This window comes from Sinocyclocheilus rhinocerous, unplaced genomic scaffold (genome assembly GCF_001515625.1).
Source record: "Sinocyclocheilus rhinocerous isolate Xijiao unplaced genomic scaffold, SAMN03320098_v1.1 scaffold1993, whole genome shotgun sequence".
Lineage (NCBI taxonomy): Eukaryota > Metazoa > Chordata > Actinopteri > Cypriniformes > Cyprinidae > Sinocyclocheilus > Sinocyclocheilus rhinocerous.
This window is the reverse complement of record NW_015665016.1, coordinates 157699-184048: the sequence shown is the minus strand read 5'-3', so window position 1 is coordinate 184048 and position 26350 is coordinate 157699. Positions and strand designations below refer to the sequence as shown.

Genomic DNA, 26350 nt, shown 5'->3' with positions numbered 1-26350 from the left:
CATGCGCAGAACAAAGCATTTCACCTGTCTACGACTTTCATCAAAAATGGTTTCATTCGCAGAGTGTCAACGCTACCTGGACCGATGTCAACATTAACGCTGCAGTATAACAGATGGCTTTACTGAAAGCAGATATGTGATCTCGTCAGCGGCATCCGGGAATGCGTTTATTGCTGTCAGTATACGTTACCCACCACCGACGTCGCATTTGGCCGTACATCGTTCATAACCTATAAATCCAACCATTCATCCATCTATCTATCCATACATCCACCTAAGACTAACTAAAACAGACAGCCCCTCACAGCTCAGACCTTCTCAAAAAATCGCTGACAACGGTAAGCAGCGGCAGCAGCTCACTGGAGACTATCCGCAGCTCTACACCGAACATACAGTAGCTTAGCTGTTAGCGTGTGTTTATGATCGTGTTTGGATGGTTATTCTCACTGTGTGTGGGAGATATCGTACCAAGTGGAGTGATTTGGAGATATGTTTACCATGAACCACTCATTCGTCATTTTCACACTAGCTAACTGCTTTTGAGGACCTCATAGGGGCCTTCTCATCACATAATGGTCAAGCGTTCCCTATCAGCTGATCATGGGAAGTGACAATCAGCCTGCCAGATGCATTGATACTATGTATAATTTGTTGGATTTTTGAATGTAATTCAGTTTAGTTGAAAAGTGTGGATGATTTAGAAAGGCTTCAGTTTATGGTCTTGTTTTGGTTTTGGCTATAGTAAAACCCGTGGGATGTTATGGTGCATCTTAAAGGGACAGTTTGTCCCCAAATAGAAATTCTGTTATCATTTACACACCCGCATGTTTTCCAAACCTGTATGACTTTGTTTCGTCAATAGACCTCAAAAGGAGAATTTAAGCAGATGACAGCCTCAGTCACCATTGATTTTTATTGTGTAAAACTGAGGTTGCTCTTCATATGACCTATTGTTTGGAAAAAAATATGAGGGTGAGTAAGTGATGTTTTGAGGATGAACTGTTGATTTAATGCATGGTTTTCATTTCTATTGTAGTAGTTTTTTTCAAAGAAATTCATGTTTTCAGTAACATGGGAAATAACATAATGGTGGATTAGAGTGTAAAAAAATATGGCAGTATATATTTTTTCCCCATTCAGTGCTTTATTGTTGTTATTCTTTGCCCTTTATAGCTTTAAAGTGGCTCACCTGCAACTGAGTCACACCTGTTAATAATTCAACAGCCTCTCACAGTATCTTCACCTGTGACAGTGAACAGTAAAGTGTGTTTGGTTGAGTGTAAAAATATACCATACACTAAAGCTTAAAGGGATAGTTCATCCAAAAATGAAAATTCTGTCATCATTTACTCACCCTCAAGTTGTTCCAAACCTGTAAGAGTTTCTTCTGTTGAGCACAAAATAAAATATTTTGAATAATGTTGGTAACCAAAAGGTAGATGGTAGCCATTGACTTCGATTGTATGGAAAAAAGTACTATGGAAGTCAATGGCTATACCGTCAACTGGTTACCATCATTATTCAAAATATCTTCTTTTGTGGTTAACAGTAGAAAGAAACTCATAATGGGTTGAAACAATGTGAGCATGAGTAAATGATGACAGAATTTTAATTTCTGAGTGAACTATCCCTTTAATGTTGGGTACTGGAATCTGGGTGTGAGCTCTTTTTTTCCATTATCAAGCATGTGATCTACACTGTAATATTACTCTTTGAGTACACTCCTTTTGATTCTATGTTCCTTTACACTGAAGGTGTGATGTTCGTACGTGACCTTGGAATTGGCTTTTAGTCCCATTGTGAAGGACGATGAATGCAGAGGAGTTGGAACTCCTCGGTGACTCGAAATACAGGAACTATGTGGCAGCGGTAGATAAGGCCCTTAAAAACTTTGAGTACTCCAGTGAATGGGCCGATCTGATCTCAGCGCTCGGGAAGCTCAACAAGGTCTTTTTCTACACCCCCTTGATCACATTTAGGAGCACTTCTAAATGTGGCAGTTGCTTTACTGATCTTATTTTTATGTATTTTGTGGACAGGTCTTGCAAAACAATGGCAAGTATCAGGTTGTACCCAAGAAATTGACCATTGGAAAGCGTCTGGCCCAATGTCTCCACCCGGCGCTGCCCAGCGGAGTTCACCGCAAGGCCCTGGAGACCTATGAAATCATCTTCAAGATCATTGGACCAAAGCGCCTGGCAAAGGATCTTTTCCTTTATAGGTAGAGATTGTGCAAGATTTATTTTTCTGCTACAGTGACTTTTAGTGCCTAATATATTCCTTTTCACCCTCCTCCTCAGTTCTGGCCTCTTCCCTTTACTATCCAATGCTGCTATGTCTGTGAAGCCAGTATTACTTGGGTTATATGAGACCTACTACCTGCCCTTGGGGAAGACTCTTAAACCAGGCCTGCAGGGACTCCTGACCGGTGTACTGCCAGGTCTGGAGGAGGGCTCAGAGTATTATGACAGGTAAAATAAAAGGTTTTTAATCTAGAATGTACAAGTTTCAGGTTTATTTAATATGTACACTACTGTGCCATTTTAAAAATATTTTTCATGCATCTTTTAAGTATTTTAGGCTCTTCAAGGCTTCATTTGGACAAAAATATAATAAAACAGTAATATAGTAAAATATTATTACAATTTAAAATAGCTGTTTTCTGTTTTAATATATTTTAAATGTAATTTATTCTTGTGATAGCAAAGCTAAATTTTCAGCAGCCATTACTCCAGTCTTCAGTGTCATGTGATCCTTCAGAAATCATTTTAATATGCTGATTTGGTGCTCAAGAAACATTTCTTATTATTATCAATTCTAAAAACAGTTGTGCTGTGTAATATTTTTGTGGAAACCGTGATGCAATTTTTTTCCCCAGGATTCTTTGATGAATAGAAGTTCAAAAGAACAGATTTTTTTTTTCACAATGTAAACATCTTTATTGTAATTTTGGGTAAATTTAATGCATCACTGCTGCATAAAACAATTAATTTATTAAAAAAAAACGTACTGACCCCAAACCTTTGAACGGTATTGTGTATTCTAATAAATATTCTTAAAAAAATATAAAATTAAGGAAATTTAAATGTATAAATAGAACAAATGAGCATGTGCAGTGAAATATGTGTGACGTGACATGTGGCCAAGTATGGTGACCCATACTCGGAATTAGTGCTCTGCATTTACCCATCCAAAGTGCACACACACAGCAGTGAACACACACACACACCGTGAACACACACCCGGAGCAGTGGGCAGCCATTTATGCTGCGGCGCCCGGGGAGCAGTTGGGGGTTCGGTGCCTTGCTCAAGGGCACCTCAGTCGTGGTATTGAAGGTGGGAGAGAGCGCTGTACATTCACTCCGCCCACAGTAGAAAGTGTGAATGTATCCAATGTTGGATATCCAATGTTGGCCAAAATATATCCTATATCGAATAATACAGATAAAGAAAAATTATCTCCACTATCAGCTGACAACTGATATGTTTCCTGATATATTGTGTGTGCATCTCTAATCTTTAAACTTATTTCATCTGTTGTCTAAAGGACCAATACCCTGCTAGAAAAGGTGGCAGCAGCTGTGGAGCAGGCGGCCTTCTACAGTGCCCTGTGGGGCAGCATCTTAACCAGCCCTGCTGTGCGCTTGCCAGGAGTGTCCTTCGTCTTACTGCACCTTAACAGAAAACTATCCATGGAGGACCAGCTGTACATCATTGGCAGTGACATTGAACTGATGGTACACTGATCAGTAGACATAATGCAAGCAAAACAGCCTTTAATAATGAATGATTCAAAATATAGAAATTGTTCAATTGCACACCACTGAGATTTTCTCTCACAGGGAGCATGATGTTTATATCATTGTTTTCATCAGGTGGAAGCAGTCAGCACATCTGTACAGGATTCCAGTGTGCTAGTGCAGAGGAGCACCCTGGATCTTATCCTGTTCTGTTTTCCCTTCCATATGAGTCAGGTAACAAAACTGATTTAAAAATTCTTTTACCTCTCATTTTGTCCCAATGATAGAAATATTTCCTATATTTCTCTCCAAAATCCATCTTTTAAAGATCTTGCTGTGTTGCTTCTCAGGTGGCAAAAAGTTGACCTGTCCACCTTTAAAACAGATATTTGTAGATTTGGTTTGAATTATGAGTTATTCACTAGTCACAAAATAGAAATGTTAGTTTAAAGTATTTGACATAGAAATGAAACGCTAAGATGCATTATACTGTAACTGTGTGGTTCATTTCAGGCTACACGTCCAGACATGATCAGAATTCTGTCTGCAGCTCTTCATGTCGTTCTAAGAAGAGATATGTCCCTGAACCGTAGATTGTATGCTTGGCTGCTGGGTGAGATATCCACACTTCACACACAAACTGTATGCCATCCATCCTTTTTATTTTTGTCCCTGTTTTCAATGATATGCCATTCCTTTCCAATGATTTGCCAACAAACAGTTTTGCTTGTGTTTGCATATCTACAAGCAGATACACTGCACGGCTGCTTTTATTTGATCAAAATTACAGTAAAAGAGTAAAATTTTGAATTATTATTACTAATGACTGTTTTATGTAATGTCCCAAAGAACTGCATTTAAATGAAATAGAAATCTTTTGTTACGTTGTAAATGTCTTTGCCTTTTAAATGCCTTTTCGAATATTAACTTTCAAGCAGTGTGTCATGTAGCTGTATGTGATTGTGAACATAAACTATCTGAAAGTTGTGAAGCCGACAGTGCACGATAAATAAAGTTATTGTCTATCAAAAAAAAAAAGAGTCAGCTCGCAATTGCCTAAACAAGTCGTCAGGAATTCGAATCTTATTCGGCTCTACGTCACAAAGTAACACATTTGCATAATGTCTGCCCACGTTCTACGTCGCCAACTTGCCTGCCCACAAACAGTAAAGTTTCCGTGTAGTATCCTACGCTGTGAGAGTACATTTTTTTTATCACATATTATAATTACCACAAACTTGTTAACACTTGACACTTACCACTGAGAAACGTCCTGCTCCAGTCGTGCTTGCGAATCAGTCTCTTGTCGATCAGGCACTTCAACCGTTTCATCATCAGACTCGGGCTCAAATTGGTAAGGTACAATCGATACCATCTTTTCTATGTATTGACAACTCTCCAGGGCTGTCATTGCGTCATGGCAATGTTTCGTTTCCGACACGCGCTGTACGCGGTAGACTAATCCAGAGCCAATCTCTTTAGGCTCTGGACCAATCACAAAGGACTGCGCCATCTGACCAATCACAGCAGTAAGGGTTCACGGAAAGGAGGGGTTTAAAGAGACTGATTCTTTGAACTGCTCCGCACGAGTCGTTTACGAATCATTTAGAAATGAGGTAAAATTAAATCTATTTTTTGAGAAAACTAACTTCTTTTTTGACCTTGCATGCATGTAAACCTGTTTTAGGAGACTCATAAAACAATATTAGCGACCTTAAAAATGGCATAATAGGGGCACTTTAACGTTTTATCAATTTAATGTGTCCTTGCTGAATAAAAGTATTCTTTTATTTAAAAATGATCTTATTGACCCCAAACTTTTGAATGGTAATGTACATTAACGCTAAAAAAACAAACAAATTTCCTTAGAAAACCAGCAAATTAGCAATTATGAAAAAATTTGCTCACTAAAGACAATTAACAGTTAACAGTTGCAGTGCACACTGTACTTAATTTGACAACTTCATAGAAACAACTAAAATTTGCTGAAATTTTGTTTTGGTTGACCTTATTTTGTCTCTTACTTGCTGTCCATACAAACACTGTGGATGAACATTGCGGTAAGTTTGTATGTCTACAAGTAGCTTGGTATCATATATTCATAAACACTTCTTTATTTATTTCCTCGTATCTCTGGAAGTCAACAAAAGTGTCTAGGAAAACTGAACATCTTTGTGCTTATGTCAGTGTGCTAATTGTGTTCTCGGTGGTGTTTTCAGGCTTTGATAACAATGGTGTGCAAGCAGGCCCTCGTAGCACCCGACTCAGTAATCCAGAAGAGCACGTCACACACTACTTCAACACTTATTCCAAGGACATGCTCGTTCAGGTAAGGTGAAACGTATAAGTACAAAGCAGAATGTAAAGTGCAAACCGTGAGAGTATCACCCATTTTTTGTATTAGTGGTGCAATCCAAATTTAGTTTTATGTCTCAAATTAAAAAGGATTGATGTGGCTCATTTTGTTGTTTTGGGCTCTGAGCATCAATGGGACATCAGAAATCCCTGGTGTTCACAGTGCTCTAAACAAATATTTCCAGACACAGAGAAATCAAAAGCAGTGAAGAAACTTCAAAAGTTTTCCTTCTTGTTTGAGTTTCCTTTTGTTGTAAGTTCAAACTGTTTTTGTTATGTCTGCAGTGGCACACAGGTGCATGCACACATTTTGTCAATAGGCCACTCTGTGAGGCTTCACTTCTCTCCATGTGGTCTGTATGCATGGTTTAGCTTGCAGTGAGACACTGGGCCCAGTGCAGGCACAGACAGACCCGTTCAGTGCCATGCGTTTAAAACATCCTGGTACCCCTGGGGTTGAGTTTGGGGCTTCATCAGGGGGAGTTTTGTTTTTGGCATTTTTCTCTCTTGTTTTATTGGAGGGGGAATTGTTTGATTGTGTGCCATCTGGTTTGGGCCACTTGTTGGATCTCGCTTGTTTGGGAAGTAGGTTATTGCAGGGACCGTCTGTTCCTCTGTCTGTGCAGCCATGTGTTAGACCAAGTGTGAAATCCCTAAAGAGCTGAAACGCACACACTTGCACAGGCATTCACAGTATAATGGAGACAACGTTTTTTCTCAAGGGAAATGCAGAGGAATCTATCTTGAATACTTTAGTTACATTTACATTAACTTTGCTGTCATCTAATGCTCAATTAAAGTTACATTAAGTCGGCATGAAATGTCTATTTTGTAAATGCATTTTATAGATCTTATTGTGATTGATTCATTCATGTGTATGTATATATATATATAGACCTTGTAATGTTTAATCAAAATGTCATAATTCGATCATCTCAAAATCCACCCTTCAACCGATGGATAGATGTCCCTGCCCCACTTTTTTTCTTTTTTTTTTTTTTTACGATAATCTGGTAAACTGGATATATGTCACAATACTGTAGAAAGATCTGCCGCTACTTCAGTTTCATTCCAACTTTAAGAACTCTAATAATTTAATTAATAACACTGTTAAATTTAATCTTCAGCAAAATTTGAAGTAAGGCTATTTTTAGTTACCCTTACTTGCTATTTTTGCGATTTTATTGTCAGTGCATGCCTAAATTTATCTGTGTGTTTGTAGGCCATGGTGGGGATCTTGCAGGGGAAGGCTAGAGGAGGGGAGGAGGAGAGCATCCTGATGCACGACTTAAAGCCATTTCGCATTCTCATCAGCCTTCTCGACAAGCCTGAGCTGGGTACAGCCATTATTACATGATGCGTTTGGTAGACAAATGCTTAGACTCATGCAACGAGTGCTTGCAATTGCCCTGATACATTTTTGTCCACTTTATTTAGGCCCAGCAATCTTAGAGGATGTTCTGATCGAAGTGTTTCGCACGCTGCACACTCAGTGCCGCGCTGAGTTGGACCTTCAGAACCAAAACCCCTTCAGCAAAGACCAAACTCAGCTTAGCAGGTCCGCACTGCTTTCGTCTCACTAATAGTTTTTACAATTGTGCAGTTGTAATGCAATATTTTCAGTGTAAATTTATCTTTTGTGGTGTTATTTTTCAGCAAATTAAGAGAGAACAAGAAAACAGCAGAGCTCATTAAAACCGCCAACCTCCTGTTTAACTCCTTTGAGCCCTACTACATGTGGGACTATATTGCACGCTGGTTTGAGGAGTGCTGCAGGTGTGTGTGGGATAATGGGAGAAAAATATAATGCATTTTTGGTCCATTCTTACTTAACCTTTTTTCCTTTTTGTAGGTGGACTCAGAGCAGTCATAACACTGGAAAGACTGTGAGCTCTGAAATGTCAGCACGCTCATTGGTTGAGTTCTGTGAGCTGGTGGACTTCTTGTTGGACATTGTGTCTTTGGTTGGTAAACTTTACACTTAGGCTACATTTACACGACAACGATGTAGTCAAAAACGGAAAAGTTTTTCCCTTGCGTTTTTAAAAAGTTTCACGTATACACGACAACGTTTTCAAAACGATTCGAGTTTACACATATCCGCGAAAACGGCCAAAAACGCTGTATTACGTATGCCAGGCCAGTAGTTGGCGCTGTCACCTTGTTAGTAAACAGTACCTGTAGGAAAGTGACGATTATTATATGCTGTATATGCATCTCCGCTGTTGGTTGTAATATTGGTGAAGTAAATCCACACTTTGCTGAAGAAGCGTTAGCAAACTCTTGAGCATCAACAACAGTATCATATATTCCGCCATTGTTGTGTATGTTTGTTCGCGCTTGCCTTTAAAATCGACACGTACTGCGCATGTCTACATACCTAACACGTACTACGCTTGACGTACTATGCATGACGTCACTGTTTTCAAAGATTCCCGTATTGGGTGTTTACACAGAAACGATAACGGTGGTGTTTTCAAAAACTTGCACTTTGAAACCCGTTTTCAAAAATATGCGTAAACGAACAGGCAAAAACGCATAAAAAGTTTCCTGTTTTGGGCTGAAAACATTGTCGTGTAAACGGCCCCTCAGATATGATAATTTAGTAATTGAAATGTTTAGATTCCTGCTTTATTATTCCCCATTATCCATTTTCTACTTTAAGAACGTAACTTATTGACAGCTAGAAACAGACATTTGTGTAAACATGCTGAGATTTATGTGGTCTAATCTCCATTGGTCTTTCTGTATGTTAGTTATAGGCAACTAAACTACTTAAACATTTTAGTGATACTTGGTTTGTCTTAGCCTCATAGCTTAGACATTTTCTACATGTGTACACATTTTTGTGTGTGTGTTGATGTCCTTGTGAAAGTTTCATAGATCAGTTTTAGAGTCTTAGTTTCTCTAACACTGGTTGTGAATGAACCAATCAGGGTTTCTGAAGTGTGTTTTCTGGCCTCTGCTTGCTTTTGTCTGTCTGAAAATCTCTGCTCTCTTTTTCTTCCCTCGAAGCCTACTAGAAGCATGAGGGTTATCTGCCAGGTACGGTACTGCTCCTACTTGCCTCTTCACCTCACCTTCACTTCACTCTAATTGTTTGGCTACCTTACCAGAAACATCCATATTAAAGTGCCAGTAATCACTTCAGGTTTTCTATTTCCTGCTCCCTGCTTAAAAATCCTGCATCTTGCTCTAGACAAAAATAAATGCCACTTCAGCTTCACACTGCTCACATACTCTGATCTGAAATGCCATGAAAATAGATAAGCGGAGTGATACAAAAATTAAAATGTCTCTGTGCTGCTATATTAAATTATATACTGTTATAATATTTCTAAAATGTTAAGATATAATTGCTCATCATGTTTATCTATGGATGTTGCGGAAGGTAGAACCATAAACTTGCATGTGCCCACCAATTAAAAAGCTTGTGACCCCTCTTTACTGCACACATAAAGCCTAAATTGTTCTTATTTTCTTTTGCAGTTTTGTTAACCATCACTCTTAATGTATAGTACTGACTGTAATGCAGGACTGGACCTCCAGCTGCCATAATATTAACGTAGAACTGAACCTCACTCATGTCTTTCTGTCTTTTTGTCTGTCTAGGAGACGTACATTGAGATCCAGACAGAGCACCTACCTCAGTTGCTGCTTCGGATGGTTTCTGCTCTTACCACACACCTGCAGGCCCTGGGCCTCAGAGAGCTCACCCACTGTCTGCGCCTCTGCTCGAAGATCCTCAGCAAAGTCCAGCCCCCTCTGGTGTCGCCCCTTGCACTGCCCTCTGGTCCACCTTCTGCTGCAACTACCCCTTCCGCTAGAGACAAAGATGAGAAAAGGGTGAGAGCAGACAATCAAATCATTAAAACATGTTCAGTGAATACATACTCCAAGCTTTTTCACATATGTGACTGACTTTCTATATAAATTACATCTTTATCAGTACATTATAAACTTAAGCATAATATAAAACATAATATATGCAGGGTTTACACAGTCATGGAAAGACTGGGGACAAACCTGGAAAATACATGAAAATGTCAATAGAATGGTTTTTTTTTTTAGTTATGCGCAGCTCTAAAATATTCATCATCATCTAGAATTTTCTTTTTTGAATGCTATCTTGAAAATCATTTTCTAACATCTGTATCCAGTATTTATCAGGGATTCTCCGGTCATGGAAAACCTAGAAATATATATGGGAATTTTAAAATTGTGATTTCCAGACCTGAAAAATTCAAACAAACAAACAAATATATAAAATTAAAAATAATTCTTAAAAAGTCACAAAAAATGAGTAATTGAAATTTCAGCTAGAAGTTGCATTGTAAATGCAGTTGCTGTGATGTATGTTTTAACAAATATCTCTGTCCAGTAATCAAACCTGCAGGTAACAGTAGGATGGACCTCCTTTATTTCTATAATTTCTATGAACTTTTATTGTGAGAGTTGTGAGTTTTCAGCGACCATTTGATTAGTAATGAATATTTATTAGTATTTTTTATATATGTAAATGCTGACTATTTACGCCTCCCTTGGTAACTGATGAAATAAATCAAAAGAAAGTAATAGAATCCAATTTGAATTTTAGTGGTTTTGAGAAGCTTTAATTCAAACCCAACTAGGGAAGTACATTGGCACCAGTGCATAGACAGTGTGTCACTGTCACTCTCATCTCTGCCCTGTGCTTCATGTACAATGTCTTTAGGCTTTCCACACAGGATACGTGTAGTGCAGATTAAACAGTAGCTTGATTTAATTGTTAAGAGTTCAGTGCTGAAATGTACTCTTTTCTTCTCTGACTTTGTACATCACTCAGTACTTTATCTAACTGCCAATATCAACAGTACTCTGTCAACTTAGAATGTCTCTAATTGTTTTGAAGTCTTTGAAAGCAGTCCCTACAGCATTAGTCTGTTAAAGACAAGCCAATATGGCCTGTTTACTATACAAGCACTGGCCTGGAAACAACCATCCTTTTGCCTGATGGTGCGTGTCTTCCACTGACTACCTGCTCTGGGGCCAATAGACAGGATAGTCCTTCCTCATGACATAAGTTTGTTAGGGTGTGTGTGCACCATGACCTGTTTGCTACCTTTCTAGGGTTAAGTGTCTCTATCTTAAGTGAAGCTTCATCGAAATTATGCCAGACTCTCTGGATGGTGCCTGCATGCAGGGAGAGCAAGCAAGGGAATTAGGGATGAGACATTCATGCACAGCTGAGTTCCTCTCTATAGTGGGAGCCAAGTCTAGCCTTTGAGGCCTAAGAGTCTGTCATTTCCACTCAGGTGAAATTGGCCTCCAACCTCTCAAGGTCTCGCCTTTTCCTCCTCTGGGGCTCATGCAGTGCACTGCTTGCCACCTGAGTCTGGCTCTGTGCTGCTACACAGTTGGAACCACTTAGTTGTGGACGTCTGAATGTTTTATAGCCAACCCACTGTGTGATGGGAAGGGCTTCATGTAAAACTGTAGGGCTGCGAGTGATGTGTTCTGGGCAAGAAATGGCTTTTGATTTGACAAGCATAAAAATCCTTGCAGCCGTGCTGTCTTTCGGAGTTTATAACAATACAATATTTTTGACATGATGCAAATAGAGATTTGCAAAACTACATATTTTCAAAATCGACTAGTTGGTAGGATGCCCAAATAGTCAGCCTTAAGGAAGCCCTATATAATTAGGCTGCTTAAAGTCTTACCTGACCAAATGTGTACACAAGACGCATACTTGTATTAAAAAAAAACAACTGCACAGAGCTTACCACAATTGAACATATGGATGAGCGATGGAAAAAACAGTCTGAGATGTAACAATGCTTTAAAGGGGTTAACTTTAAACATGTTACTTTTCTGAGTTACTTTTCTGAGTTTTACTGTGCAAACAGTGAAGGATAACATGTTGTCTGCATGCTAACTAAAAGTACCTCCACTAAAAAATCCAATATATTTCATTTGAATTAATGAAATTACCTTGACTGTGAAGCTGTTTAGGTTTTGCACAGTGGTGTCAGGAGACGTGTTTTGTTTGCGTTGCTGGAGAGTAATGAATATACACTTTTTCATTCCCTATCTTTCTCAGTCTCTACCAGTCACCCTTGAAGTCTCTGGCAGTACTGATGTATTCGATGATGGTGAGAATGCTTCCAGCAGCCAGTTGTCAGAAAGTGGATTCACTGACTTCATCCAGTACCAGGCAGAACGTGGGGAGCAACCTGATAACATGCAACATCCCGAGGATGATGCATGCAGCCCTGAAGATGTACCTGTCCAACTCAAGCCTAAGCCCAAATCTGGGTTCAGTAGTTCAGCCCACATCAAGCCCCAGGACAAGCCAGTGATGCAGTGCTGCCTTGAGCATTTCCAGCAGTTTCTTTCTTACCTAGTGAGGCTTTACATTACCCCAGGTGGTCAGACAGAGCCAGGGAAGAGCTGCAGTGCAGAAATGGGCACTCTAACAGTGGTGGCTGATAAAAGATGCACAAGTGGGTTTGAGGAGCAGATGTCTTCAGAGCAGATGGAGTGTCTGGCTGCATTCACGGCTGCCTGCCAGCTCTTCCTGGAGTGTTCCAGTTTTCCAGTCTACATTGCTGAGGGCAACCTGAAGTCATCACCCACTAGAGAGGAGCAGGCAGGTAAAATGATCTTCTGCTGCCATTTCTAATGAGTCAATGAGTATAATTTATTTAAATACAGGGTTTGTTTTACACTCAAAATCCTTTTATGTAGCATATTTGTATTGTGCCAATGCTTGCCCAACAGGTGAGAGTGTTCAGCCAGCGTTGTGGCTTCAGACCCTGATGGATGCATGCTGTTCAGCTGCTGATTTCAGTATTCAAGCAGTGGCTATCTCACTTGTTATGGACCTTGTCGGACTCACACAGTCTGTAGCTATGGTGACAGCTGAGCGTGTGGCAAGTCCAGACTCGGGCCAGCCAATGAGTTCTAGCCAGGGGCGTGTTGCAGTGGTGATTCGACCGCCACTCACACAGGGTATCTTGAAGTACATTGCAGAGAAAACCAATTTCTTCAAGGTGTGCATTATTTCTTTACTCGTTTGCATTCTCTTGTAGTCTTTCCTTCTATCTTGACCACCTTCTCACTTCTCTCCTGTAGAGTGTAGCCCTTATTTTATGGGATCAGTTGGGAGAGGAGACCCCCCAGCACCACAAGCGCAGTGTGGAGCTTTTTTACCAGCTTCACAATTTGGCTCCCTCACCCAGCATTTGTGAAGATGTCATTAGCCAGCAGCTCATGCATCGCGACAGGGTCAGTCATACATGCACCCCACAGACACCCCACTAACAACTGGCATAGAGTTGCACAACTATACATGCACAGATTTGTTTTCACAACTATTACCATATTTTATTTTAGAGAATACGTTTGGAGGCTCATGTAAAATTCTCAGTTCTTTGGCACCTAACCAGAGACTTGAATATCACCAAGTCCTCCCCTTTTAATCGGACCTTTGACAGGTAACAGCACTTCTATGGTAGATGAAGTCAAATTATGCAAAAACAAATATGGCTTGGAGAATTATCTCAAGACACTGTTCACTGATTGTTCAATCACATCACCGTTCTCTTCCTCTTGTAGGTCTCTGTTTATCATGTTAGATAGCCTCAGTTATTGGGATGGCTCTGCAAGTGCTGTTGGCAGGGCCTGGCTGAACCAGGTTTTGCAGAGACATGACATAGCTCGTGTTCTTGAACCTCTACTGCTTTTGCTGCTGCACCCCAAAACCCATCGTGTATCCATACAACGGGTTCAAGCACAGCGTCACTGGACCGAGGTCTTTCCCAACCCACCAGAACAAGAGTGCTCTGAACCTATTTACATGAGGGATATGGGCTGTACTGAAAGTAAGAGGATTCTTCTAGCAGTTTAGATTTAGGATCTATATTTATTTATCAAAACAAGTATATGCTAACAAACATACATTTGTCTCCTCTGCAGATTATAGCCAGATATCAGGGAATGGCCACAGGGGTGTCCAAGCGTGTAGCAGATGCCTCCCATTGGATGATATGGAACCCTTTAGTCTGACAGTTAACCCTTTGAGTGACAGTCTTTCTCTCTTGAGCCTTAGCAGTGAGAACCTGCAGCTCTGTGGCGAATATCAACCTCCTGATCAGCAGGGGGAGCACCAGAGCACAGATTCAAGTGGCTCTCAGTCATCCACTGTAGACAATGGCAGCTTTGATGAACTGGAGGGAGGTGGTAGCACTGTTAATATATCTGATCCTGTACTTTGTCAATCTGTTTCATTAGAGGAAGAGTCCTTGCACAAGGCAGTGTCTGCTGTGCTTTTTGAGATAGTGGACAGTGTGATGCAAATGGTGGAGAAAGAGTCCTCTGAGACACCATCTCTTGATGGCTGGCCTCAGACAGACTCTGACAGTTCCAACTCATCCACTGATATGTCCAATGGGCCATGCATCACCTTTGCCCCCTTCTCCAACACCCAACCTAGAACGCTTCCAGAACTGGTTGCAGGGGGAACCTTGGAGTTCCTGGCTGTGACGTCAATTGATGCTTCAGGGGAAGAGGAACATCGGGAAGGCATTGCTCGTCATAGCTCCTCCCCTTCGATCATTACACTGCCGGATGGTGGTGGCAGTGCTGCCACCGAGCAGAGTCTCCAGGTTGATGACCCGCACCGCAAGCGCAGCCACAGCAGCACACAGCTCAGCCTAAAGGGCAAGATTATGGAGCGTCTTGTTGACAAATCCCCAGGAGCCAAGCCCAAAATCAAAAAGGTCAAGAGGAAAGATGAAGAGAGACGCAAGACCAACCAGGCCGAGAAGAGTAGGCCACCCAGCATCTTCTTTGGTGACAGTCTTGACCTGGAAAACTGGTACAGCTGTGGGGAAGGGGAGGTGTCAGAGATTGAGAGTGACATAGGCTCACCCAGTGGTGGGGCTGCTGGTGGGGCAGGAGGATCTCGCACCTCTGGGTCACCTCCTCGTTTTAACATCCATCCCCTATACCAGCATGTGCTGCTGTATCTTCAGCTTTATGACTCTTCTCGGACTCTACATGCGCTCTCTGCCATTGCAGCCATGCTACGTGCTTCACCAGCAGGATTTGTGAGTGCCATCTCCACCACCAGCATAAACAACACATACACGCCACAGCTCTCTCTTTTGCAGAACCTGTTAGCACGCCATCGCCTCTCTGTCATGGAGACTTCTACTGCCCCATCTCGCAGGACTCGCACTCCCACTCCTTCCGAAGTGCCATGTTCCTGGAGATTATCATCTCCCTTTGCCTCTATTTTCTGCGCAGCTATTACTCGGCCCATGTGGCCGCCACATCACAGGACCTGGCTGGCAACCATGCCATGCAACTGACCAGTGTGGAGGTGTTGACTTTGCTCTTCAGTGAGCTCGGCAAGGTCACTGGGGGCTCAGCCAAGGGCTTTGCGAGCTTTATTTGTGACGTACTGTCTAAATGCAAGGTGCAGAAGGTAGTGCTACACTGTTTGCTTTCCACCATCTTTAGTGTACAGAAGTGGCATGAACACCGTGTCCGTGGCACCAATGTGGCTGCGGTTGAGGAGGGCCTTTCAGAGGACAGCGTCATAAATCTGTCAGAGGACCAGTTGGACAACTGCAGCGCCATACAGTCACAACTCCTGCGTCTGCTGCAAAGCCTGGTGGTGTTGGAGCACCGTGTGATGATCCCAGTGGATGAGGGTGGTGAGGGAGGTCCGGGGTCGACTGGGTCTAGTGGAGGACCTAATGGCCCCGGGGCTGGGTTTGAGCTGATTGGAGGCGAGGTAGAGCATGTCAACCCACAACAACCTATGACTTCCCTGCAATACCTGCATGGGCAACCCATCACAGCTCAGGGCATGTTTCTGTGTGCTGTGATCCGAGCCCTGCATCAGCATCATGCTTGCAAGATGCACCCACAGTGGATTGGACTCATCACAGCCACTCTGCCATACATGGGAAAAGTGCTTCGGCAAGTAGTTGCATCTGTTGCTCTTCAGCTGTGCAAAAACCTCGACAACCTTATCCAGCAATACCGCTATGAGACGGGCCTCACGGACACCAGGTACTCATCCACTTCAGTTATGTAGCAGAGAAACAGATTCATATGGCAAAGCGTGTTATTATTTAAATCTTTAAAACTGTTAATAAAGAGTATAATCACAAACTAATTGGTTATTTTGGCTTGAAGTCATGTGGTAGTATATTTACATCCACAAGAGGACACTGTTCACCATCAGTTCCTCAGTTATTGCCCTAACAATGTCATGGCAGGCTTTAAAAGGCACTTTAAGGAGTATAAATTAAATACTATGCATTTTTGAAGTAATACTTTGTTTATGAAGGGAAAGCCAATGTGTGTTTTTTAGGCCCCAGTGGATGGCACTGTGTGCCATTTTAGAGAGTATCACAATGCATACTGTCCCCTAAACGTAAACAACGCTGATTACGCAGATTACGTTCATGCGCGCGCTTTATCCCCCGAACGTAAACAATGCTGATTATGTCGATTACACTCTTGGGTACTCTCCAAAATGGCAGAAGACGTAACTCGGGGGGAGAAGAATTGTTAAATAAATTGTTAAGCTCAGCCAAGGGCTTTGCGAGCTTTATTTGTGACGTACTGTCTAAATGCAAGGTGCAGAAGGTAGTGCTACACTGTTTGCTTTCCACCATCTTTAGTGTACAGAAGTGGCATGAACACCGTGTCCGTGGCACCAATGTGGCTGCGGTTGAGGAGGGCCTTTCAGAGGACAGCGTCATAAATCTGTCAGAGGACCAGTTGGACAACTGCAGCGCCATACAGTCACAACTCCTGCGTCTGCTGCAAAGCCTGGTGGTGTTGGAGCACCGTGTGATGATCCCAGTGGATGAGGGTGGTGAGGGAGGTCCGGGGTCGACTGGGTCTAGTGGAGGACCTAATGGCCCCGGGGCTGGGTTTGAGCTGATTGGAGGCGAGGTAGAGCATGTCAACCCACAACAACCTATGACTTCCCTGCAATACCTGCATGGGCAACCCATCACAGCTCAGGGCATGTTTCTGTGTGCTGTGATCCGAGCCCTGCATCAGCATCATGCTTGCAAGATGCACCCACAGTGGATTGGACTCATCACAGCCACTCTGCCATACATGGGAAAAGTGCTTCGGCAAGTAGTTGCATCTGTTGCTCTTCAGCTGTGCAAAAACCTCGACAACCTTATCCAGCAATACCGCTACGAAACGGGCCTCACAGACACCAGGTACTCATCCACTTCAGTTATGTAGCAGAGAAACAGTGACATATTGCAGAGCACACTAGTTCAAGAAGCTGTTTGTATTTAAAATTTTAAATGGTCAATAAAGAGTAATCACAAACATATAAAAAAACTAAGTGGTTATTGTGGATTGATGTCATGTGATAGTATATTTACATCCACAAGAGGTCACTGTTCATCATCAATTCCTCAGTTATTGCCCTAACAATGTCATGGCAGGCTTTAAAAGGCACTTTAAGGAGTATAAATTAAATACTATGCATTTTTGAAGTAATACTTTGTTTATGAAGGGAAAGCCAATGTGTGTTTTTTAGGCCCCAGTGGATGGCACTGTGTATCCCTCCTGACCTGATTCTGACTGTACTAGAAGGAATATCCAAACCCGTAAGACATTCGTTCATCTTCGGAACACAAATGAAGATATTTTTGATCAAATCAAGAGAGCTCTTTGACTCTCCATAAACAGCAATGCAACTGCAATGTTCCCAGGTCCAGAAATCTGTAAAACAGTCCATGTGACATCAGTGGCTCAACTTCAGTTTTTCGAAGCTGCGAGAATACTTTTTGAGTGCAAAGAAAACAAAAATAACAATTTATTCAACAATTCTTCTCCCCTGAGTTACGTCTTCTGCCATTTTAGAGAGTATCACAATGCATACTATCCCCTAAACGTAAACAACGCTGATTACGCAGATTACGTTCATGCTTTCTGGACCTGGGAACATTACAGTTGTGTTGCTGTCTATGCAGGGTCTCACATTTCATCAAAATATCTTAATTTGTGTTCCGAAGATGAACGAAGGTCTTACGGGTTTGGAACGACATGAGGGTGAGTAATTAATGACAGAATTTTCATTTTGTGGTGAACTAACCCTTTAAATGCTGAATGTAGTGGACAAAATAAGTGAATGAATGATAAGAGTAAAATATAATAAGAATAATTATTATTAATATATAATTTATGTATATGTAACAATGAGTGTAACAGTTTTTCAGTATTAATCAGTGCTTAGGTGTGGGCTTTGAATTAGATTTTTTCTTAATCTTTATGTGCATGTATTCCTCAGCTGCAGGCAAATGTAGATCAGAAGCACCTTGCAGAGGCCCGTGCAGGGATTCTCTCCATCTTGCACACCATCATGTCCTCCGTAACCCTGCTGTGGGGCGTCCTCTATCTGGCTGACAGTTCTGACAGGCCAGCTGCAGCCTCTGCCTGCTCCACCTCCAACATCAACCTAGGATCCACAAAGGTACCATGAGGAGAATGGACTTGTGTCTTAAGACATGTGGTGACTGCTTTAATCCTGCTTGTAGTCCATGTGCTGTGCTAACTAGAAGTGTTTTCACGGGTTGTCCACAGAATCTCAGGCAGCAAATTCTGGAGCTGCTGGGCCCAATCTCAATGAATCATGGGGCTCACTTCATGGCTGCTATTGCCTATGTGTGGAATGAAAGGAAGCAGGCTAAAACTTCATCTAGGAACAAGGTATGAACTACACCAGAAGTCATTGGTTAATTTTCTGCCCTGAAACTACAAAACAAACATCTTTCATGTGTGTGCCTGTGTTTTAGGTAATTCCCATAGCTAGTGAGGAACAGCTTCTCCTTGTGGAACTTGTTCGTTCAGTAAGTGCCATGCGAACTGAGACGGTGATACAGACAGTGAAGGAAGTCCTAAAGCAGCCCCCAGCCATCGCCAAAGAGAAGGTAAAGTAACAAATATACCCTGACTACTCTCTTTATTCCTCTCCAATCACTGTCAGTTACTGCTGTTGGTTTTGAAGGTGGCTTTAAGACTTATCATTGCCTTTCTTAATTTTACAGAAGCATCTTTCCCTGGAAGTCTGCATGCTTCAGTTTTTCTATGCCTATGTGCAGAGGCAAGTGAATCACACTAATATCAGTATATGCCAAATGTATTCTTTAAATTACCCTGTCAGTCTCACTGCCCTTGTCTTGTCTTCTTTAGGATTCCAGTGTCTAGTCTAGTTGATAGCTGGCCATCGCTCTTGGCATTGCTAAAGGACTCTGTGCAGCTCAGTCTGCCTGCTCCTGGACAGTTCCTTATAATAGGGTAAGTGCTTTCTCACTAGCACAGCCATTCTTTCATTTAGTGGTTTTACTTATAAATGGTGGCAAATGAAACGCAACAAATGTGTCTAATAACAAATTATATGAAGTAAACCCTGTTTTAAATGAAAAGTTTACCCAGTGGTTTCATATTGAAAATAGACATGGGCAAACTACGTATACAAGATGTCAATTTGGTCATTCTAGGCCAGGGGTGTCCAAAGTCCGGCCAAATACAGCCCGTGGATGAATTTCAAACGGCCCACAGCTTGTCTATTGAAATATATTATTTGTATTTTATATATATATTATAATTGCCCCCCCCCCTCCAAAAAAAAGTTTGGACACCCCTGCTCTAGGCTTACACATATATTTATTGAAAGATCACAAACTGAATTACCAGTATGTGATTTTGTAAGACTTCATCAACTATAAAACACATTTTATTGGAATCCTTTTTAAATAATATTAGGCAACCTTTTATTCAGAAACTTCATTAATGGACATTTTAAAAAAAGATTTATCCTGGGAAAATTATATCAAATATGAAAATGAAAAAGCTTATATAAATGCTATATCTCTTAGATAGAAAAGATCTCTAAGATCTCTTAGTTAGAAAATATTGTGAAATTATTGTATACAATTGTTTTATTGTTTGTACATTTCTACACTCTGTGTTTGCCATAAAATAGCCTTTCCTGCTAATGTTAAATAATAAATAAACACCTATAAGTTTACAACAAGTATTAGAAATTAATTTTAATGTTTTCTTTAGTGTATTGAATGAATTTATTCTAAAGAATCCCACCCTGGAGAGCAAGAAAGACCAGCGAGAGCTACAGGTGACCTTTCACTCACTCTCTACCCTTACTTCCATTAAAAGGATGTTTTTTTACATGGTTTACATGGTGTCCACTGTTTCTCTTACACGTGTATTTTTAATTGCTCAAAACCATGATTCCCCAGGATGTGACCCATAAGATCGTAGAGGCCATTGGCACGATTGCAGGCTCATCCTTAGAACAGACCACATGGTTGAGGCGAAACCTGGAGGTCAAACCCTCCCCTCAGATCATGGTGGATGGGACCAGTCTGGAGGCCGATGTTGAAGGTCAGTGACTGTGTATCAGTGTTTATGTAAGGCGTATTCCATGTATGTCGACTCATGTTAGCATGCACATCTGCATGAGTGTATGGCGAGTCTCTCAAGAACAGTATGCACATTTCAGATCTAATGCTCACAGTGATGGAGGCCTCCAGCTTCACTCCATCTGTGTACAGCGTTCACGCCCTCACATTGCTGGCTGAGGTAAACGCAGGATGCCACATTCACACTCTTTTCGTTCTTTAAATACACATAATCTAAATCTTCCACATTTCTTCCAGCGTTCACACCCTCACATTGCTGGCTGAGGTAAACGCAGGATGCCACATTCACACTCTTTTCGTTCTTTAAATACACATAATCTAAATCTTCCACAAATCTTCCAAATCTTATGGGTTCAGCAGATAACATTTGTAGGGAAATTGGAATGTTGTATTGATATCAAGCACACAAGGAACATTCACAGGTCACCAGAGGTTGCGCCCTGCCCTACGCATCTCGTATTTTTGCTTTATTTGCTTTGTTGTGTTGATTTGGCTTTCTGTGGAAAGCCATTAATGTGCTCATGTTTCCATGGGTGTCTTTGCAGGTCCTGGCACATCTATTAGATATGGTCTTCTACAGTGATGAGAAGGAGAGAGTGATTCCTCTGCTGGTCAACCTTATGCATTATGTTGTGCCCTACCTGCGCAACCATAGGTATTTAGTCTTCAAAATTCTAACTTGTAAACACAGGATGAGGAATTGCCAATTAATTGGACACAAAGTTACTGAAGTTGCTTCAGTGTCTTGTTTTTTTTTTTTCATTGAAAATTATTATAGCGATCAAGATCTTGTTGCTCTGTCCTCCTTTCCGCCAGTGCTCACAATGCCCCCAGTTATCGTGCATGCATCCAGCTGTTGAGCAGCCTCAGTGGTTATCAGTACACCCGGAGAGCTTGGAAGAAAGAAGCCTTCGACCTGTTTATGGATCATACGTTTTTCCAGATGGACTCCTCTTGCGTCAGCCAGTGAGTACTGTACAGCACAACATGTCCTTTCTTCTTGTTGCAGCGGTTTTACTGCCACTCACAGGGCAATGTGACCTCTAGTTGACCACATCTCTCTCTTTCAGCTGGAGAGCAATCATAGACCACCTGATGACTCATGACAAAACCACTTTCAGAGACCTGATGAGTGAGTCTTCCGTTTCTACTAAATGGGCTATCCAGCTGCGCCCATCTTATTGCTTTATCATCATCATCGAGCTGATGCTTTTTTGTGAGCTTTGTAGAGAGGAACATGCTAACATTTTGTATATGTGCAGCCCGAGTTGCTGTGGCTCAGAGCAGCTCTCTGAGTCTTTTCACCAATCGAGATGCAGAGCTTGAGCAGAGAGCCATGCTACTCAAAAGACTGGCCTTTACCATCTACAGCAGTGAGGTGGACCAGTACCAGAAGTACTTGCCAGACATCCAAGGTACAAACATCCATTGATTTCAATGAGTTCAGTTGTGCTTTCGGGAGAACCACTATGCTGTATTCCTGCTTTACTTCAAACTGACTCAGAATCAGGACTCAGAATCAGGGGTGTCTGCTTCTGGAAGGCCAGTGTCCTACAGACTTGCCTGTAAGATTCTAGGGCTGTATCCCTAGACACTTCGAGCACTTTGTTCACTAGAAGTGCTGCGGCATCTTCTGATAAGATACGGGAATTCATTTAGCATGACACTAAATGAACCTACAATTGACCTATCGGTAAGCCCCTCCCCTCGAACGCAGATGAACCAATGGCAGTCGATTATCAGTTGCACAGGGAGCAGAACTCGGACATCTGTAGGTTTCAGCGTCAGAGAGAAACATTGGAAGATCCGAAGCTCGCATCGTTTTTATGGGGTTTATTACGGTGGCCGTGAAGTGCAAAGCAAATCACAATTCTGAAAACAAAATAACAAATTACAAACGCAAATGCAAGTCTAAAAAACAAAATAACAATTCAGAAAGCACAACAACAATTCAGAAAACAGAAAACAATTCAGACCCGGGTTCGATCCCGCCTTTTGCCAAACTTTTTTTTCCTCCCTTTTCAAATCTCGTATTAGCAATGGATTCTATTTACACTAAGTGAAAATAGCAGTATTTTTAGCAATATGCTATTTACACTAAGTGCAAATACCTATTTACACTGTTAAAATAGCAGGATTTCTACTATCAAGTATACTACTTGTTGCAAATAGTGGCAATTATCTGCACTTCAGTATTGTAGTACATTATAAAACAGTATGCAATAATAACGTATTGAGTGTAAATTATAATTTTAATTAGGGTTATTAAATGGATGCCACCTTATTGGTACAATAAAGCCCTCCCTACACCCAAGGTCTACATTTCACTGTCTCTTCATATTAAACTGGTTAAATGTAAATTAATATAATCTTACCCTGCAGTACATGACCAGTGATGATCCGGGATTTTTTCATCTGCAATCGTGACGACTGTAACACGAGACTTCTCCCGCTTGCATTGTGATTTGTAAACCCTCGCTTCCAAATGAATACCCACAATATTTATTTTAAAATCTTTTATATATCCCTCAATGGCATATTTAAGTCCAACTTGAATGGTGGTCCTTCTGTGTCCAAAATGTATCAAAAAGATATAGGGACAAGGTTTTTACACTAGACAGCTGTCATTGTTAAACAAATGTAACAGTATAATAATGCAAGAAGGCCTTCACACTTCCAAATGACAACAAACTTTTAATTTTTAAGAATATTTAGATCATGGAAATTAAGTATCAAAATATTAGATACCTTAAAAAAACTGAATAAATAGTAAATAAACATTTTCTAACAAAAAGTGCAAAAGAAAAATGCACAAAGAACTTGTATGTAGATTTTTCCATCTACAGATTTTTCATTGACCTTCTTTTCTCTGTAAATGAAGGGTGCACACTATTGCTGAAAAACACAATCACTACTTAGCAGTCAGATGTCCGTATGCACAAAGGCACAGATCCCTAAACAAGACCGTATCTGCAGATGAAACTTTGTTTGTAGAAGCATTTTTTAAATTTGAACTAGCACCTCATGACTACACCACGTTATGTACGAGAAGCTGCAAAAGACACAGGCGCAAGTGGAATGTAAAAAACATGGTGACATTAATATAAGTAAATATATTGGCCATATATTGCGTCACCAAAAATGATTGAGGTCATGTACATATGTTGCGCGATAAGTCGATATTGATTATTGCGACAGGCCTACTTGTACCCTGACACAGCATAAAAATAAGTTCTAAATAATATGTTGGTGTCATTTCAGAGCGTCTTGTGGAGAGCCTACGACTCCCTCAAGTGCCCATCCTCCATGCTCAGGTCTTCCTCTTCTTCAGAGTGCTGCTACTGCGCATGTCCCCCCAGCACCTGACCTCACTCTGGCCCACTATGATCACTGAGCTGGTGAGGATATGACACACCTTGTCATTTACACATTACATATAATCACAAGCAACATCTCACAAGTAAGCTGTAAGCTCTGATGCTGAAATAACAGAAGTTCCCAAGGACAATCTAAAGAGGAATAGTTATTTGGTGGACTTTTTTGTCTCATTCTTTTGGCAAAGTTCAATAGGCTTGTTTGTTTGTTTCTTCCTTCAGGTTCAGGTTTTCTTACTTATGGAACAGGAACTCACTGCAGATGAGGACATCACCAGGTATCCATTATTCAAATCCGTTTTATCTTTTCGTTTTTATTTTAGAAGTAGAATCATGTTCCATGTAAGACATTATGGGTGATTCTGTGTGTGGAATACTGATGAATGTGGTTTCTGGCTTCTCTTCAGGACCTCGGGTCCCTCGGTTGCAGGGCTTGAGACAACATACTCAGGGGGCAACGGCTTCTCTACCTCCTACAACAGCCAGCGCTGGCTTAACCTCTACCTGTCTGCCTGCAAGCTGCTGGACCTGGCCCTCGCTCTGCCCTCTGAGAGTCTGCCTCAGTTCCAGATGTGGGTGCCCTTACACACTGAATGCTTGAAATGTATTTTAGTACAAGGCAGCAATGTTTCTTGTTAAAAGGTCATTAACAAAACCACCCTGAGACTCTGAAATTCATTTAAAAGTAATGCAATAGCTGTTTCTTTTGTAAGAGTGCTGTTCAGTCTGTTCAGGTATATTCTCAAGACTGTGTTTTTCAAAAACCTCAGTTTAGACTGTTCCAGCACTCTCGGTACTTCTTCATGGATAAAATTCATCACAAATATTGAGCATATTTGATGTGAAGGAAATAATATTACTCTATACCACAGGTATCGCTGGGCTTTCGTCCCTGAAGCCTCGGATGACTCTGGTCTGGAGGTCCGCAGACAGGGGACCCATCAGAGAGAGTTCAAGCCCTATGTTGTCAGACTGGCCAAACTGCTGAGAAAAAGAGCCAAGGTAATACAACCATGTAACAGTCACCACGATATACACTTAGGCTGATAATACATGAGAAAATTTTGCCGGCCAACTTTTTTTAAACAATGTTGCTTGGGCACTTTCACATTGAGAATGGATAACAAATGTCTATCTGGATACTTTAGATCGGTCGTGGGCCATGTGTCTCATCTGGTTGCCCGTTGGCGGCAATATTGCCCAAAGTTGCCTGGCAACATTGCTTAAAAAGTTGCCCCGTGTATCATCAGCTCTGTACAGCCCTGCGTAAAGCCATGTTGGCCAATCAGAAGCCTCAAAAAGTTCCCAGTAGGTGGAGATTACACTGCACTACACAGATAACACTGCAACCGGAGTTTTTGAAAATCTTCACCCTGGCAGGCGTTTTCAAAAATGTTCGGTTTCAGTAACCTGGTGCTGCGTAGAAAAAGCTGCGGTTTTAAAAATAACCACGTTCGTGTGGACAGGGCCTTAAACTATGGAAATCTATTCAATTTTGTCCTATTGTTGCCTTATTATTTTAATAGAGATTCATTCCACATCATTGGCATATAGGGCCTATAACATTTATAGATTATTCAGTAGATTTGCTAATGCTCTTAAGCCTAGGATGTTCACTACTCTCGTGGGAATACCTCCATTAACTCTAGAAAAATCCAGAGGAAGACTGCTCCACACGCACTCTATCCTGGGAGCCTGGACAGCTCCTGCTCACCCTTTACGTGATCCGCAGCATGGAGCAGCTCCTCCCTTTCTTCAACCTTCTTAGTCATGTCTTCAGCAGTAAAGGCAACAGCCGCTCAGGACCATATCACAGCCCTACTCCAAGAGACGGCCCATTCCCTGGCAAGGATGGCAAGCTGGAGAGCCAGAAAGTCTTCTGGAGCCGGGCCAGACAGAACATTGAGGAAATGGTTGAGAAGGACTTCCTTGAGGGACTCATCAAAACGTGACCTGGCATGAACAAAAAGTGAAAACTATTGAGCTATGGCAAAAACACTAACACCTCACCTTTTAAAAATGGAAGAGAACAAAAAAAAAGTTTGTACATTTTTTGCTTTTCTAATTAATGTATTTTCCCCAACAACTATACTATTTAATTTTAAGTCTTTTACTTGTAAATATAGCCCATTGTGATTATTTCTTTCATTTGTTTGAGCCCATAGGATAGTATGATACTGTGCCATTCCATATTGTGGTGACTTGCCTAATAAAGACACATATCATGTGAATTTAATACATTTTTGAACTCCCTCATCCACAGAAAACAAGGCTTGTAGCAGACCTCATGTCCATAACTAATCAAACTTGCACTTTCCTTTTGGATTAGTTTTCAGTGGTGTCAGCAAAAACCTTTTGTGTAAGAAAAAAAAAATACATGGACAGTTATAAGTGATGTTGCTTTGAA

General features: G+C 41.3%; 1 protein-coding gene across 1 annotated transcript; it reads left to right on the top strand.

The window, feature by feature from the left end:
* Positions 1-26179, top strand: LOC107730930 (protein dopey-1-like). The gene is given in 39 exon segments (XM_016541895.1): positions 1-338; positions 1755-1947; positions 2040-2221; positions 2301-2471; positions 3548-3737; positions 3876-3974; positions 4254-4353; positions 5960-6069; positions 7318-7432; positions 7533-7653; positions 7752-7871; positions 7948-8059; positions 9111-9140; positions 9708-9941; positions 12178-12730; positions 12858-13129; positions 13212-13364; positions 13473-13573; positions 13695-13960; positions 14055-15281; positions 15284-16160; positions 17665-17734; positions 18382-18600; positions 18711-18836; positions 18923-19057; positions 19175-19230; positions 19320-19424; positions 20196-20262; positions 20387-20531; positions 20650-20729; positions 21115-21224; positions 21386-21535; positions 21640-21701; positions 21832-21984; positions 23831-23967; positions 24166-24221; positions 24351-24515; positions 24816-24945; positions 25593-26179. Coding segments are annotated over 38 exon segments (7440 nt in total). The 5' UTR covers positions 1-338; positions 1755-1809; the 3' UTR covers positions 25896-26179.
* The last annotated feature ends 171 nt before the right edge of the window (positions 26180-26350 follow it).